Source organism: Polyodon spathula, chromosome 18 (assembly GCF_017654505.1).
Source record: "Polyodon spathula isolate WHYD16114869_AA chromosome 18, ASM1765450v1, whole genome shotgun sequence".
Taxonomy (NCBI): domain Eukaryota; kingdom Metazoa; phylum Chordata; class Actinopteri; order Acipenseriformes; family Polyodontidae; genus Polyodon; species Polyodon spathula.
Genome location: NC_054551.1, coordinates 35,295,270 through 35,310,111, shown reverse-complemented (window position 1 = coordinate 35,310,111; position 14,842 = coordinate 35,295,270). Strand labels below are relative to the sequence as shown.

The 14,842-nt window shown below is 43.4% G+C and overlaps 1 protein-coding gene across 1 annotated transcript; it reads right to left on the bottom strand.

The window, feature by feature from the left end:
• Positions 1–940: 940 nt before the first annotated feature.
• LOC121294120 (AP-1 complex subunit mu-1-like) lies at positions 941–13,453 on the bottom strand. The gene is made up of 12 exons (XM_041217701.1): positions 13,261–13,453; positions 10,717–10,873; positions 9,643–9,710; positions 8,541–8,671; positions 6,870–7,017; positions 6,612–6,738; positions 5,739–5,881; positions 5,196–5,267; positions 4,108–4,266; positions 3,279–3,404; positions 2,355–2,430; positions 941–1,651 (listed from the first exon to the last, which is right to left on the bottom strand). The coding sequence occupies exons 1-12, from the start codon at positions 13,300–13,302 to the stop codon at positions 1,629–1,631; spliced, it is 1,272 nt and encodes a 423-aa protein (XP_041073635.1). The 5' UTR covers positions 13,303–13,453; the 3' UTR covers positions 941–1,628.
• Positions 13,454–14,842: the final 1,389 nt, after the last annotated feature.

The window sequence follows — 14,842 nt, the reverse complement described above, 5'->3', positions numbered from 1 at the left end:
TGAATTGAATGTGTGTTTGGACAATACCATGTGTGTAATAATAGCCTTGTTTTCTTAACTGAATAGGGAGCAGGTTTCTCTCGCTCTCTCTCACACCTAGGATGAAAATGGCAAATTAAAAACAATCCCTCCACAAACAGTCCAATGGTACACAGAAGGCGGTCTCCACAGCAACCCAGTGTCTCACTTCCTCCCCTGGGGACGGATCATTCACAGGCACGCAGTAGATAATCTGCTGGCTTGTCTGCCTTGCTCCCTGCAGTCAGCTGCAACTCCTTCTGAACGACACCTCAAACCAGAGAGCAGACTGGACTGGGTTTGTACTCATGAAACTGCAAAAGTACCGTCCAGACGGAGAGTGGAATGCTTCTGTAAGGGTGTGCTTGTGGTTTGTAGATAACTTGGTGTGTAAAGAAGGTGCAGGTAAATACTGTGGACACTGTGAAAGCGCTGGGAATAAGTCTATTTACTAACTATACTGTGTGACCATATATGCCAAAAAAATCACATTTCATTCTATTTATTTATTAACTATTTTAAATACAGTGTTGATCCACACTCGCGTAGTGGCTGATTTATTTTTGTAAAGCTTTTTTTTCTCAACAAATTAAATACATATAAAATGTATAAAATACATGTTAATATTTGTTTATTTAGCAGACGTGTTTATCCAAGGTGACTTACAGAGACCAGGGTGTGTGAACCATGCATCAGCTGCAGAGTCACTTACAACAACGTCTCACCTGAGAGAGAGAGAGCACAAGGCAGTTGGGTGACTTGCTCAAAGTCACACAGTGAATCTGTGGCTGAGCTGGGATTTGAACAGGGGACCTCCTGGTGATAATCCCTTCCTTTAATCACCAGACCACACAGCCTCCTACATTTGGTTTAAGTTTTGAGTCTGTTTTGCTAAATTAATATAAAAGGGGAAAAAAACACATTTTGACATTGGCTAGTCTTTATTGTTTAAAACTAAAAGCTCTGGATCCAAACAGAAAGCTTCAGTAATCTTTAGTTTTGTAGAGCGTATGACTTCCCTCATGAGCCGAGTCTTATCAGACAGGACTTACGAGGAAGAACCGCGACTCACAGCAGCAAGTCGGGAGGAAGTGAAACGAGGCATATCCACTACCTCTCCAAATAAGAGATACAAAGTGAGAAGAAATAAAACAAGTACACATCTAAGTAGAAGACGCAATCCAGGTCACACATTTAAACTGCTGGGGTGTTTTGCAATGTTCAGTCAGTTATTGTCCAGGTTAGTTTGGTAACACTTCACGTTGTTTCTCTAATTGCTGTGTATTTACATAGTAGTTACTGAGTAAATACATGTGTACTTACACATCATTACAATGTTATTACGCACAGTTACACTATACTTAATGTTTGATAGTAAATCTGACCTGTCCCTTTGGTCACAGTTTAACATTTGTAAATGGTACAGTGATACATGTTTCATGCATTGCATTTCAATACAAATCGTCTCCCACTTAACATTTTCAATAAAAAACAAGCCATCTTTCATGAAAGGATTATCTGTATTGTGCTTTTTTTTCTTCCTATTGTTTGGTCTTCATCTGCACAGTAAAGATAGTGCGCTGGTGTGAAATTCATCTTCAATGCACAGTTTAGTTTGTCCGAAGCTGGTAATCTGCAGACGAAAATGCAAGTGTTTAGAACTCTTGTCTAAATCCATTATCAAAGAAGTAATTTAGAACCAGAGTTCTAAATTACTTCTTTGAACCAATTACACTGTGTAACAATTTTTTTTTTTTTTTTGTTCCTGGGTAGTAAGTGTTATTTCCTAATTGCTTATGCCTCAAAAGTATAGAAAATAGCTATTATTCCCCACAAACTTTGCTTTTGTGACCAGGACAATGATATTTCAAAATATCACTATTTACTATCAAAACTATACTATCACTATCACTAAAACAGGAGCAAAAATGTCTATGAAAGATTTAGAAATGAGAAATTTCCTAAGAAAATTAGGAAATAACATTTACTACCCAGGAACAAAAATTGTGTTCCATACTGTTATTTTCTTCATCGGTCAACAGTAAACAATGCTCCATGTCTTTAGCCCTTGATGATTTAAAGACACTCAGAAAGCCTGCAGGATTGTGGCTCCAGGACCAGGTTTGGCAACCCCTGTAATAACCCATAAAAACCCCCTTGCATCTTTATCACTGCAGACCATGATGGAATAAAGGGCTCCTAAGCACAGCTCAGTTGTTTCTTGTAAAGTTTTGAGATCGCTGGGTAAATCATGTTCTGCCTAAGAGCAGAGCTTGAGTACCAATTCCACCCTATTTCCTGTGTATTAGTAATCTTTTAACAGCAGGCTTGCTTACCTCCGCTCTGGGTGATGTACCTGACCCAGGGCAGGGCGTGGTATCCACTCTTCTCAATGATCTTCAGGTAGCGAACCTGAGGAAGCAGGAAGAGAAAATAAAATCAGGATCAGCAGCTAGGGTTGCCACCTGCCCGTTTTGAGACGGATATTTCAACATGCCTCCGCGGGACACTAACAGATCCCAGTATCTAATCTTATGCTTCCACATGCATGTACATTACTACAGCAACACCACAACGCCAGCCCCATACACTGAGCACGGGTTAGATAACGACACTGCATCACTGCAACAGAGACGCACAATATGAATTGGTTGTCAGTACTGCAGTAGCATGTTATGAATGGTAACTTTAGGATAAATAGAGGATTTCTGAAGAGGGTTTAAACTTTCAACAACCCCTTTCTGTTTGGATGTCCCAGTTGTTTGCATCCCACAGATGGCAACCCCATTTGCAGTCGGGATCTCAGTGCTGTTTGTGCACGTGTATCCTGTTGCCCCACCCTAAACCTTGTGGGGTTTTAGGACATTTCTGCAAGGATCACACTATTTGTGTGGACCTCAGTAGTACTAACCCTACTTGCTTTGTATCGCTACCACTGTAAAATGGGGGGGCTAAATAACAGATCAAAAAAATGTTGTACATCCATAACTTTACAGTACTGCTGCAAACATTTCAAATTATTCTGATGTTTTCGTATCAAGCTGGCAATGCACACCAGCAATAGAAATAAGATTATCCCATTGCACAGCAGTGTGATCCAATCCTGGCTTCACTATGAGTTTAATAAAACTTCTCTAAGCTTGTAACCTATACACACTGGAGCTCGTAGTAAAACCCGGAATGGGTGACACTGCTATGCAATGGGAGTCTTATTCCCATCCCTGTATGCTGATCTGGTTACACTGAGATCACCTCCTGACCTGAATCCCTGATACAGTGAAGTAGGGAATCTCAAATTTGACTGTGATCGGTGGCTTCCTCTCCAGTTCTTCACTGTCCACACTGGGCAGACCAAAGTGTGCCCGCATCAGGTACTCCTTACCCCCCTGTAGGGACAAACCAAATTTAATTTCCATTGCTACTCACATGGAAGCTACTGTACAATACCAAGCTATAAATGCAAAACATTTACAGGATCTTTGCGATGGGTGTTTACAGGCAGGTCTAAAGTCCTGATTGTAAAATATAAAGGCTTCAGTCCAAAGAATAAAAGACAAGAAGCAAGCAAGAAAAGTATAGCTAAATACACACTGTGTCATATAAAAAGCAAAGAGAGGAACCATAGCACCACATCCTGACCAATGAAATATGGTGATCTCTTAGAATGCATTTCCTTCTCCTTTAAATTCACGTTCGGTTGCAGTCTCTTTGGACACACAATAAATATATTTTTAATTGTTTTTTTTTTCATTATTTTATATGGGGGAAAAAATGGCACCCGGCTCATATGAGGACCTCATGCTTTTACATCTTCCATACGTCCCTATACAAAGACTGGAAGACTAGACTTTTCTATCTGTCCCTATGTGAGGTCACCATGAATGAAAGGGTTAAAGGTTAAAACTACCTGCAACTTCAAATGGATCTCTTTGTACAACTGGTACACCAAAGTGTAACCATTATCACGCCCCCCCCCCCCTGCAGATTTAAGAAACAGCCCATTCTTTCCCACTGGGTTATATCTTACTGATGCATCTCACACATCCTTGAGACACAGCTGCAGAGGAGAGAGGATGGGTCGGTACTCACAGGAAATGATTTAATGGTCCAGATGACCGCGTTCTTCTCCGGGACCCATTTGGCACTGCCGGTGCATGCCTTGAATTTCGGGGAGTCTGCATCGCTCGGCACAGGAACCGTGATCTCCACGTTGTTTGCCGTCGATCTCTGCTTGAACTGACCCCTGGCCTTGAGGAGTACAAGGGGTTAAGGGAGGAAGGGGGTGTTTCTACAGGCAAGGGTCCAGTAGGGTAGACTGCTTTAATAACATGGATAAATGATACAGTCTCATCACTGTACTCTATTACTGTATGACTTGGCATCTTCTCAAGTAATGCTAACGGTGGATACTGTTTATCTTCCTAAGCGTACATTCATTGTTATAATGCTGTAATGGAACCTATATACTGTGACATACTGAAAAACTACCTTCTCTCAGCCAAGAGAAGAGGACACACTGGGGTCTTCGGTCTGCATGATTGTTTGCTCAACCACCAGGAACACTTGACTCGCCCCAAATTCATACAAATGAACAAATCATACTTTACCTTGACCATGATCTCCACTCAGCTGTGGGAATATTTACCTTGACCACGCTCTCCACTTGGCTGTGGGAATATTTACCTTGACCACGATCTCCACTCGGCTGTGGGAATATTTACCTTGACCACGATCTCCACTCGGCTGTGGGAATATTTACCTTGACCACGCTCTCCACTCGGCTGTGGGAATATTTACCTTGACCACGCTCTCCATTCGGCTGTGGGAATATTTACCTTGACCAGGATCTCCACTCGGCTGTGGGAATATTTACCTTGACCATGATCTCCACTCGGCTGTGGGAATATTTACCTTGACCATGATCTCCACTCGGCTGTGGGAATATTTACCTTGACCATGATCTCCACTCGGCTGTGGGAATATTTACCTTGACCATGATCTCCACTCGGCTGTGGGAATATTTACCTTGACCATGACCTCCACTCGGCTGTGGGAATATTTACCTTGACCATGATCTCCACTCGGCTGTGGGAATATTTACCTTGACCATGATCTCCACTCGGCTGTGGGAATATTTACCTTGACCATGATCTCCACTCGGCTGTGGGAATATTTACCTTGACCATGATCTCCACTCGGCTGTGGGAATATTTCTCAATGACAGATTCAATCCAGATCAGGGGTTTCACCTGAAATCAGGAGGGATCATTTTCTTTATCTTCTTCATACTGTCAGTGACAGGCAAGTCGTTGCACACAGGTAATTGGTTTTGTTCTTAGATATACTTGAGCGATCATTTATATTTAGGTGTAGTACACGAGGATGTAAAGGTAAAGGCTCCGAATTCAATTAAACCACGAGAATTTACTGCACTTAAAAACAAATCATTGCTAGCACACGCCTTTACTTTACAGAAGCAGATGCTTTTTGCTTTTTACTTACATTTCTTCTGCGGTGGTCTGCGCAGTTGCCGTAGGGATTTTGTACACAACAAAAATCATAAGCTGTAGTGCACCATGACATATCCTACAGTAACAGAGCGATCTGAATGGCTGTAAAGATTGTGCTGGTGTATAATCTGTAATATAATCTAAAAGCATGGCAGGGGTTAAATAGGTGCTGGCACTGACCCCGGCCCAGCAGCTCTGACCTGCACTCACGTGTGTGTTGAGTCGATAGGACATCAGCTCACAGTCTCCGTCGGGAGGGATGAAGGAGATGGTGCGGTCGTTCTCGAAGCGGGACAGCCGCACACACTGGTGGAACTTCACATCCTCCAGCTCCACAGCCTTACCCTTATCCCCTGTGAGACAACAAGACCAGAGCGTTTGTGCATTACCCCTCTGCCCCCATAGCATCCGCAGCCACTTCCTCTTGATCGGTTAAAACGCTCTGTGCATACACGTTCTCCTGCTTCAAAAGAAACACCTTCTCTGTGACATTTCCCACTCGGATTCAAAGCAGCTCCAGGGATTGATGTCCCCAAGAGCTGCCTGAGCTGAACACTCTGCTTTGGAGATCAGAGACCCTGCATGGGACCCCTTCATCCCAGCAGGAAGGCCTGTGACACTCCTGCACAGAACCATTCAAACGACCTCAGTAACGACAGTGGTGTATGTACAGGGATACAGTACCAGGATAAGAGAATGCCTGGAGGTTTACTGAGATGGTGATCTTTATTCCTGTCCAGCAGCCCTTTAAGAGCCAGCCCATGCTTGGGTATAGCATGGTAGTAGCCCTCACATTTCTGCAACCTGTGTGCCCTGCCCTCCTGGAATGGTCTGCCCTGTCCCTGATATAACAATATATAATAGTAATAGTATAACAATAGTTTGCAATGGTTTTTTTTATATGCTTTCCCATGCCTCTCTGGGATTGACAATGCTACCCTATGCTTCACCGTGCTGTGATTCACTGTGATTTATCAGACTTTGCTGTTTCTTTACTATGGTATGGCCCTTCTCTTTTTTTACAGTAAAGCAGTCCTGTGAAGGCCCTGGGAGCGCCCCGGTATTGCTGGGTGTGAGACTCACTGCCTGTGTTCTGAAAGAGGAGCTTGTCATTGAGTCCCAGCCGCAGCTCTGGCATTCCTGACAGGACCACCTTCATCTTGACACTGCCCACGATCTCACTGCGCAGCACGCTGCCACTCGCACTCACCTGAGAAAGAGGGACACAGAGCCCTGGGTCACAAAGAGCTCCTACTGGACACAAGCTTGAGTAGTTGGTTTAATGTCTGTGCCTGTCTCAACCCACGCTCCTGCTGCGTTTGCTCTGCGTATTCCTCTTACCAGTAAATTGACAGACTCAATAACGTCCATAAACACTTCGTTCTTCCGGTATTTGATCCCCTCCGATCTCCAGGAGACGGCATTGGTTACGGTTGCCGGGGGCCGGGGGGCGCCCACCTCCAGCTTGTGCCCCCGCTGTGTGATGTACCTGCAGAGGGACAGTGACCTACCATGAGAGCTGTGTGCAGACTGTGGACTGCAAGAAGTGCTAACAAACATGCTTGAAAAGAATAAGCTATAATGATTTTAGTACAGTCCATGCCCTACCAACGCCTGAAGGAACCCACACATTCCGGGAAGGTGGTTTGAGTCTGCAGGTTGCAGCCAGACTCCAAAGCAAACATATCAGCCTTACTGTACAGAACCTTGCACTGCAGGAGCCCACGCCAGAGGTTCTCACAGTGACCAGTGTAATGAGAGTCCAGCATGGGGCACAAACTGTGTCCCAGCTGCTTACAGTAAGTGTTGTGTATATGAGCTGCTCTCAAAATTGCAAGCCATCTCAAACCTTTTTAAAAGGGTCAGGGGACATAATGAGTGCTCTTAAGTAAGCATTGGATAACATCAAAAAACAACTGCAAAGTGTGAACTGCTGCAATTGAAAGAAGGTATATACATTTCCCTCCTGTTCTGTGTGCATGTCTGCTTAGCTGTGTACTCTGAGATGAAGTTTGCATCATTTGTGTTACAAAACTAGTAAGAAACAACTTTGGAATTCAGAGTCCTTCAAATTAACCTTTGCAGCTTCGTAGATTTTGCTTTTACAAAAAAAAAAAAGTTGCAAATTGCTCACTAGGGTAAGATGGGTGGATAAAGAAAGAGAAATCAGCCCCTTTCACCCACCTGCAATCATCACGCACTGTTTTTGGTAATGCATTTGCCCTTTGAAGCCCTTTGATGCACGAAAAAAGCTCTCGAAATGTAATTGTTCTGAATGTAATTCTGGTATCCCATTCCCATCCCTGTCCAGGTGACCTAGCTTCAATAATAAAATCAACCCAATCTTCTGCTTTTTTGTTTTTTGCTTCGAAAGTACTAATGATCCCCTCTGCTGTTAAACGAGCAGCGGCGTTCGCCCGTGGGGAACATGAGAGGAACACAAGCGCATTAGCATCTGAATAACCCTCAGCGCTTCAAAGCACCATCTGCAGCCCCAATCGGGTGCTGCTCGCTTGAATCGCTCTTGAGAACAGGGAGGCTCTCACTAGGGCTCCGCGGTGGAGTGGCAGCACAGGGGGATGGGCTCTTAACTTTGCTCAGATTTATTAACAAAAAAATGTGTGAGTGCACACTGTAAAAGAGCCTGGAGATGAAACCAGCTGCATAAAAAACAACAACATTCTCTACTGTAAAAAAGGAAAACTATCTATACAAACTTAAACAACCCCTCCAGTCTGCCTGCTCCTTCTACCATACTATCTGTACAAACTTAAACAACCCCACCAGTCTGCTCGTCATTAAGTATTTCTAGTGACTGATGAGTACCCTGTTGGGTCCTGATTCTCCTTGCACAGTGAAAGCGTGGGAAATATATTGTAAACTGTAACATTTGTGTGCAAAACCCCCAAGGTAAGTTTGTGCCAGGGAGACCTGCACTATGTGCTATAGTATATGTAATGAAGCATGTTTCAGTCTTGCTCCAGGTGTCCTGATACTGGGAGGCACACTTACTCCTGCAGGATCTGGCTGTCTGTTGTTTGAGGAAATCCGAAATCCATCACCTCATCCATGAGCTCGTAAACGGTTACGAAGTTATCCCGGATACTCTCCTCTTCCAGCTCTTTGAAATACTCTTTAAAAACCTAGAAACAGATTTCACAGGCATCATGAAATAAATAACTGTTAAACCAACTGGACTGAGGGTGCTGAGGGAGCAGAGACTACTATCCTTCATACAGGTGCTATACCTCTATACCTCTATGTAACACGGTTTCGACTTGTGTTGGTTGTGAGGCAAAGATTCAAAACCAAGGAACAGAATGTAACACAATATAATCAAATCCCTACAAAACTGCCCCCCCCCAAAGCAAGCCTGCTTGTGAAAGCAGCACAAAAGCAGAAGAATGATTTCATTACACCATTTCCTATTTGATGCAAATTGTTATTTACAACTGTTCCCTCAATGGGAAACCTACTGAATGTACTGCTCTCATCAATAGGATGATCAAGACCAGCCACCAAATACAAATACCAGTCTTCTGATCAATAGTGATAATCAATGGTTCAGATCAATAGAGTGATAATCAAGGGTTCAGATCAATGGAGTGATAATCAAGGGTTCAGATCAATAGAGCACACAGAATTGTGAGCAGGTTATCACTGCTCCACCTTTCATTGGGATGGAAATCTTTCATCCTTTGCTTTGACTTTGTGAAATTAGGTGATTTTTCAAGTTAATGCTACAGCTCAAAACATGGATACTGGGGCTTCCCTGTATTTATTCTTGTGTTGTGCAGTCCCGCACTGTGGGTCAGATGGTCTGATTACAGCTAGACCACTGGGCAGAACAAACATGACAAGAACTGGGCAGTTATTCAACACACAGACATTGATACCAGTGCTAATGCTGCTAACAAGAGGAAAGGTTTTAGGAGTTCATAACTTTGAAGTGAACGTTTTCAAAACAAGCCCACTGTGTCTACATGCAAGAGAAACACAAAGTCACCTGTCTGCAATATGATGGTTATAGCAGGTGAAGCTGGCAATGGTGTCCATTGTGATATGTGAAGGTCAGTATCTCAAACACTGACAGGATGCTTCATTAGGCACTTACCGCCACTATTTTGTAGAGAAAGGTGAAGACCAAGGCCGCGTTGGCATTGCTCTTAGTCATCGCTACCACTGTGTATCAGCAGTAAAGAAAGAATCAACCACACAATGCTGATGAGAATTCACAATATTAGAAGACTTACTGCAGGTAGCTGCTGTGCAGTATTTACATGTTGCAAATATAAAGTATGCTTGCTGTATCAGGGTTAGGATTGGGGTTCTACACATTAGTGTTAGGGTTTGTTTTGGTAGGGGTTAGCGTTGGGGTTAGGGTTGAGATGGGGGTTAGAGTTGGAGTTGGGGTTAGGGTTACGGTTACGGTTGGAGTTGGGGTTGGGGTTAGGGTTATGGTTAGGGTTGGGGTTGGGGGTTGGGGTTACGGTTAGGGTTGGAGTTGGGGTTGGGGTTAGGGTTGGGGTTAGGGTTGGGGTTGGGGTTGGGGTTGGGGTTGGGGTTGGGGTTGGGGTTGGGGTTAGGGTTAGGGTTAGGGTTGGGGTTAGGGTTAGGGTTAGGGTTAGGGTTAGGGTTAGGGTTGGGGTTGGGGTTGGGGTTGGGGTTTGGGTTAGGGTTGGGGTTGGGGTTGGGGTTAGGGTTAGGGTTGGGGTTGGGGTTGGGGTTAGGGTTAGGGTTAGGGTTAGGGTTAGGGTTGGGGTTGGGGTTGGGGTTGGGGTGGGGTTAGGGTTAGGGTTAGGGTTGGGGTTAGGGGGGTTAGGGTTAGGGTTAGGGTTGGGGTTGGGGTTGGGGTTGGGGTTGGGGTTGGGTTAGGGTTGGGGTTGGGGTTGGGGTTAGGGTTAGGGTTGGGGTTGGGGTTGGGGTTGGGGTTAGAGTTAAGGTTTGCCTATTAGGGTTCAGGTTAGGGTTAGAGTTGGGGTTAGAGCTGGAGTTGGGTTTAGAGTTGGGTGAATTAAAGATAGTCAACTTTATTGTAAAATTTTTGCTCAGTCTGATTAAAATGAAACGAAAGCATTTGACTTTATATATACAACACTTTTTAATTTTTTTTTTTTTTTTTTTTAAGATGAACAGTAAGAAATGACCATATAAGCGCCTGTGTGGGAGCCTCTCTGTGAAAGGATACAGTACAAGTTACTGTGTTTGATCCACAGGAAGTGCACTCCCCCGTGGGCCACAAATGGAGACACATCAACTTCCTCCTCCTTCTGCATCAGAATGGGCATGAAGTGATCGATTTCATTCATGTCGATATCCCCCTTGTAATTCCGAGAGATCAGCACCTGGGACAGACAGACAGAGGGTTCAATGCATGCCATTGACCAGCAATCACTTGGGATAGCCAGACAGACAGTCACAGACACATCATATCTAGGGCTTCTAGTTTTTGTTTTTTATTTTCCATCTCTTGCCCTCCCTTTAAACCTTAATTAATGGTTGTTAAGCCTTAACTGAATATCAGATTGTTTAAATTAGCGACGCACTGCTAGAAACTAACGCAGTGGAAATGAATAAGCTGAATTCGGTGATTAGAGCCAGAATGAAATGCAGGTTCAAACGGAATCAGGTGAGATCAATGCACGCCGTCTGTGAACTCAGTCAAGATATGAGGGTAAAAAGAAACAACTTCCTTTGGCAATTAGTGTTTAAGCTCAAAATATGTTTAAAGAGACATCACGTGATCAAAAATAAAACGTGTAAACTAGGAGCCCTAATCATATATCAACAGTAATAGCACCAAGCTTACTAACAACACTAACCAATGCTTTTCAGTTTGTAATATACAGTATACTAGCCTATTTATAATCTGATGAATAAACTATATGCAACAGGGGTGGATGCTGGGTGTGAACCAGTGACCCTGCACACTGCAAGGGTGTTTGTGGTTTAGAGCTTTTAACCTCATCTCATCCCATCAGCAGGGTATCACACAACACTGCCCGGTGCATATGCATGAGGTCCGGTAGTAGTACCTCTTCCTGACTGCTCAGGTTCATTACCTGAACAGGCAGGTGACCTGATAAGCGGAACCTCCATTCACGCATAACACATCCAATTGAAGACACAATAAAGGCACTGTGAGGGCTACTGGGGCTTTCCATGAAGAGATACAGCCGTGCATTCATTCACTGTGCTCACAATGACAGCAGGCATTAGGATACTGTGGATTAGAAAACACCTATAGGGCATTTCACATGAAAGCTGCAGAACCGGCTGAACACATCCTTTCTGCTGGAGAAATCCGCTTTGCATTCCACTTGGATGAGAACTGCTTAATAACACTGGGGCCTGAATCAAAGCACAGTTCATGACAAAGCTATACTTTACAATGGCTAACGGCTATTTCAGTGACATTGTCCAATAGAATCAGAACCTTCAATTCAGTCATTGAGAGCACCATGAATTCAAAGGCAGGCAGCAGAGTTATATAAAGCATAACACAAGAAAACATTCTAAACACAAATGTCTCCAAGCCAGGCGTCACACTGCATGGAGGCAGAGACGCTTTACTCTGACTAGGAGGCTAAATCATTTAAAATCATAATACCAAACTAGAACCCGAGGATCAAGGGAATTTAAGGAAGCTCTCTGGATCTGTATTTCTTCATGTCAATACTTTCCATTATATTTTTATTAGAACTAAATATCTTTGGTTCTGTGTGTAGGACTGCTTTCAATGTGTGTAGGTGTTGGAGCTTGATTAGTTACTGGGCTACCTGCTTGTTACTAGGCTACCTGCTTGTTACTAGGCTACCTGCTTGTTACTAGGCTACGCTTCCTCCCATGAGAATCCTATCCAAGGAAACCCTATCCAGTATTCTGTTGTTGTTCCCCCAGTGCTGTCCTGCAGTGTCAGCAGAGTAGATGCTGTATCATTGAGAACAGTACCGACGCTAACAAGGGTAAAGAAATGCCTTATAAACCCACAGCTGCACTACATCTCCAGCTGCACCGAGCAAAGCAACACAAACTTGCTACATCCAAAAAAGCAAACCCAACAAAAATCTACCTGCGTTTGCATGTCATTATTAAAGCAATGAGCAGTCCTTGAAGTGCTATTGGTTGCAGTAACAAGATGAACAGGAAACAGGTTAAGCCCATTTGAAAAATATTGATTTTATTTACTGTTCATTCAAATGTGGTTTTTGATTTATTGAAACACTGTGATACAATGGAAAAAAAGGAAGTATCTTTCTGTGACCAAACTGAAACAAACAAAGAAATACAGAAGAACTAGTTTTACTATAGCAATGCATGTTGATAATAATAATAATAATAATAATAATAATAATAATAATAATAATAATAATAATCTGTTAATGATTAACTCCAAGTGTACTTCTGACCGAGGTTGATGTCTATATAAAACTCAAACAACCAGTTACAGGTGTTTGTCTGCCTTTAACCTTGGTGACGCTGTCGGCAAATTGATTTATTACAGTACAATCCAACAGATTTGCAAGCGCCTCTTTTTTCTTTTAGTCTATGAACACAAACGACTTGCAGACACGCACGCTGACTTCCGTGGCTCAATTTTACTATTCCAGATGCCACCTGTTGCCTTGCCCGCTTCTTGACTGACCCAGCCCGCAGTCCCCAGTCCCTATGGCGGTGCGGTGTCAGGTATGAAAGCCCAAGACCAACGCTTCAAAGTTTCCGCACGCCTTACCTTCCCCTTGATATCCAGCACGAAAACCGCAGAAGCCGACATGCTGCCTGCAAATTACAAAAACCCGCTGACCTCCAGACTTTTCTCTTTTCTATTTCATTTGTTTTTTTTCGGGTTTAGTTTCAATTAAATGCAGACTCGTTCTTCCGGGTCTCCTAGCGTCACAAACTTGTCAGACAGCCCGTATTAGCATAAAGGAGGGACCGTGAGCTTCTGCTCCTTTCCACACCAAGCGATACCCGCGGGCTGGTTAGGCACGCATTGTCTCTCCATGTGTTTAGTGTAGGTCTTACGTAAAACAAGATACATTATAATAATAATAATAACATTTATTTATTTATTTTTAAAAGTGCGCGGTCCAGTAAAAATGCGCAATATCTAAACTAACATTGAAAGAAACTTGGAATAACTTGGAGATGGGGATGGGATGGGTATAATATAATTGTGCAGCAAACTGGCGTGGTCAGCCACGCTGGAGCTGTACAGGTACAGACAGACAGCTGCAAACCGATCGGAAGAGAGTTATTGAAGTGACCGCTAGCCACGGGCGGGGTACAATGCGCTCACCCGTGGGTTCCGCATGCTCGTAATAGACAGGGGCGCCCAGTCCCGGTCCTGGAGGGCTATTCCACTCCAGGTTTAACAGGTAAATGGTTATAATGCACTACATCGGTGTCTGGATGGAGGTTTATTTAATTGGTCCAATTAAACCATTTAGAACACAGTTGGAACAAAGACGAGGCGCCGATGAACAGCTTTGACCGCCCCTGTATTGGGATTTATCGTCTTTCCAGTAATTCTGGTTATTTACTCGCATATTGATTTTTTGTTTCATTTTTCTGTAAATCTGCTTTCACTGGGCTTTGTGTTTGCTTTGATCTAAAAAACTCTTCAGCTGTTTTGAGAGAGAGAGGAGAGGAGACGAGAGGAGAGGAGAGGGAGGGGGGGAGGGGGGAGGGCAATTCACAGTGTTACCCTGAAATGACCAAGATAGAATCATCACACACCACTGGCATCACAGCAACAGTAGCAGTGATATCTGATACAGTGATACACTGTGACACCACGCAGGGTTACCGGTGTGTGTGTGTGTGTGTGTGTGTGTGTGTGTGTGTGTGTGTGTGTGTGTGTGTGTGTGTGATACACTGGGGGTGATCAAATAAAAGAAATACACCGGTATAGTGCTACACAAACTGATTATTCACACAGAGCGCTCCACGGAAAGCAGGGGCCGACAGTCAGAGGAGGGTCGCTGGGGTCGATCGGGATGATTTACCATCCAGAGTGAACAGACAGCTGCTTGTCTTTGTGGTGATCGCTGCTTTAACTCTGTGGAGAGCAGATGCACGCTGGTGTTGAGAACATCTCACTCAAGTCTAGTCATGCACTTTAGTTTTGTAACAAATAATAATAATAATAATAATAATAATAATAATAATAATAATAATAATAATAATAATAATAATTTAAAAAGTGATCAAGACACTGTACACTATTTACACGATAGCAAGTTTATTGTAAGATACGAAACAGAATAAATCACAAGACAAATTATTGTTGTTTATTTGTGAACAAAAGAATA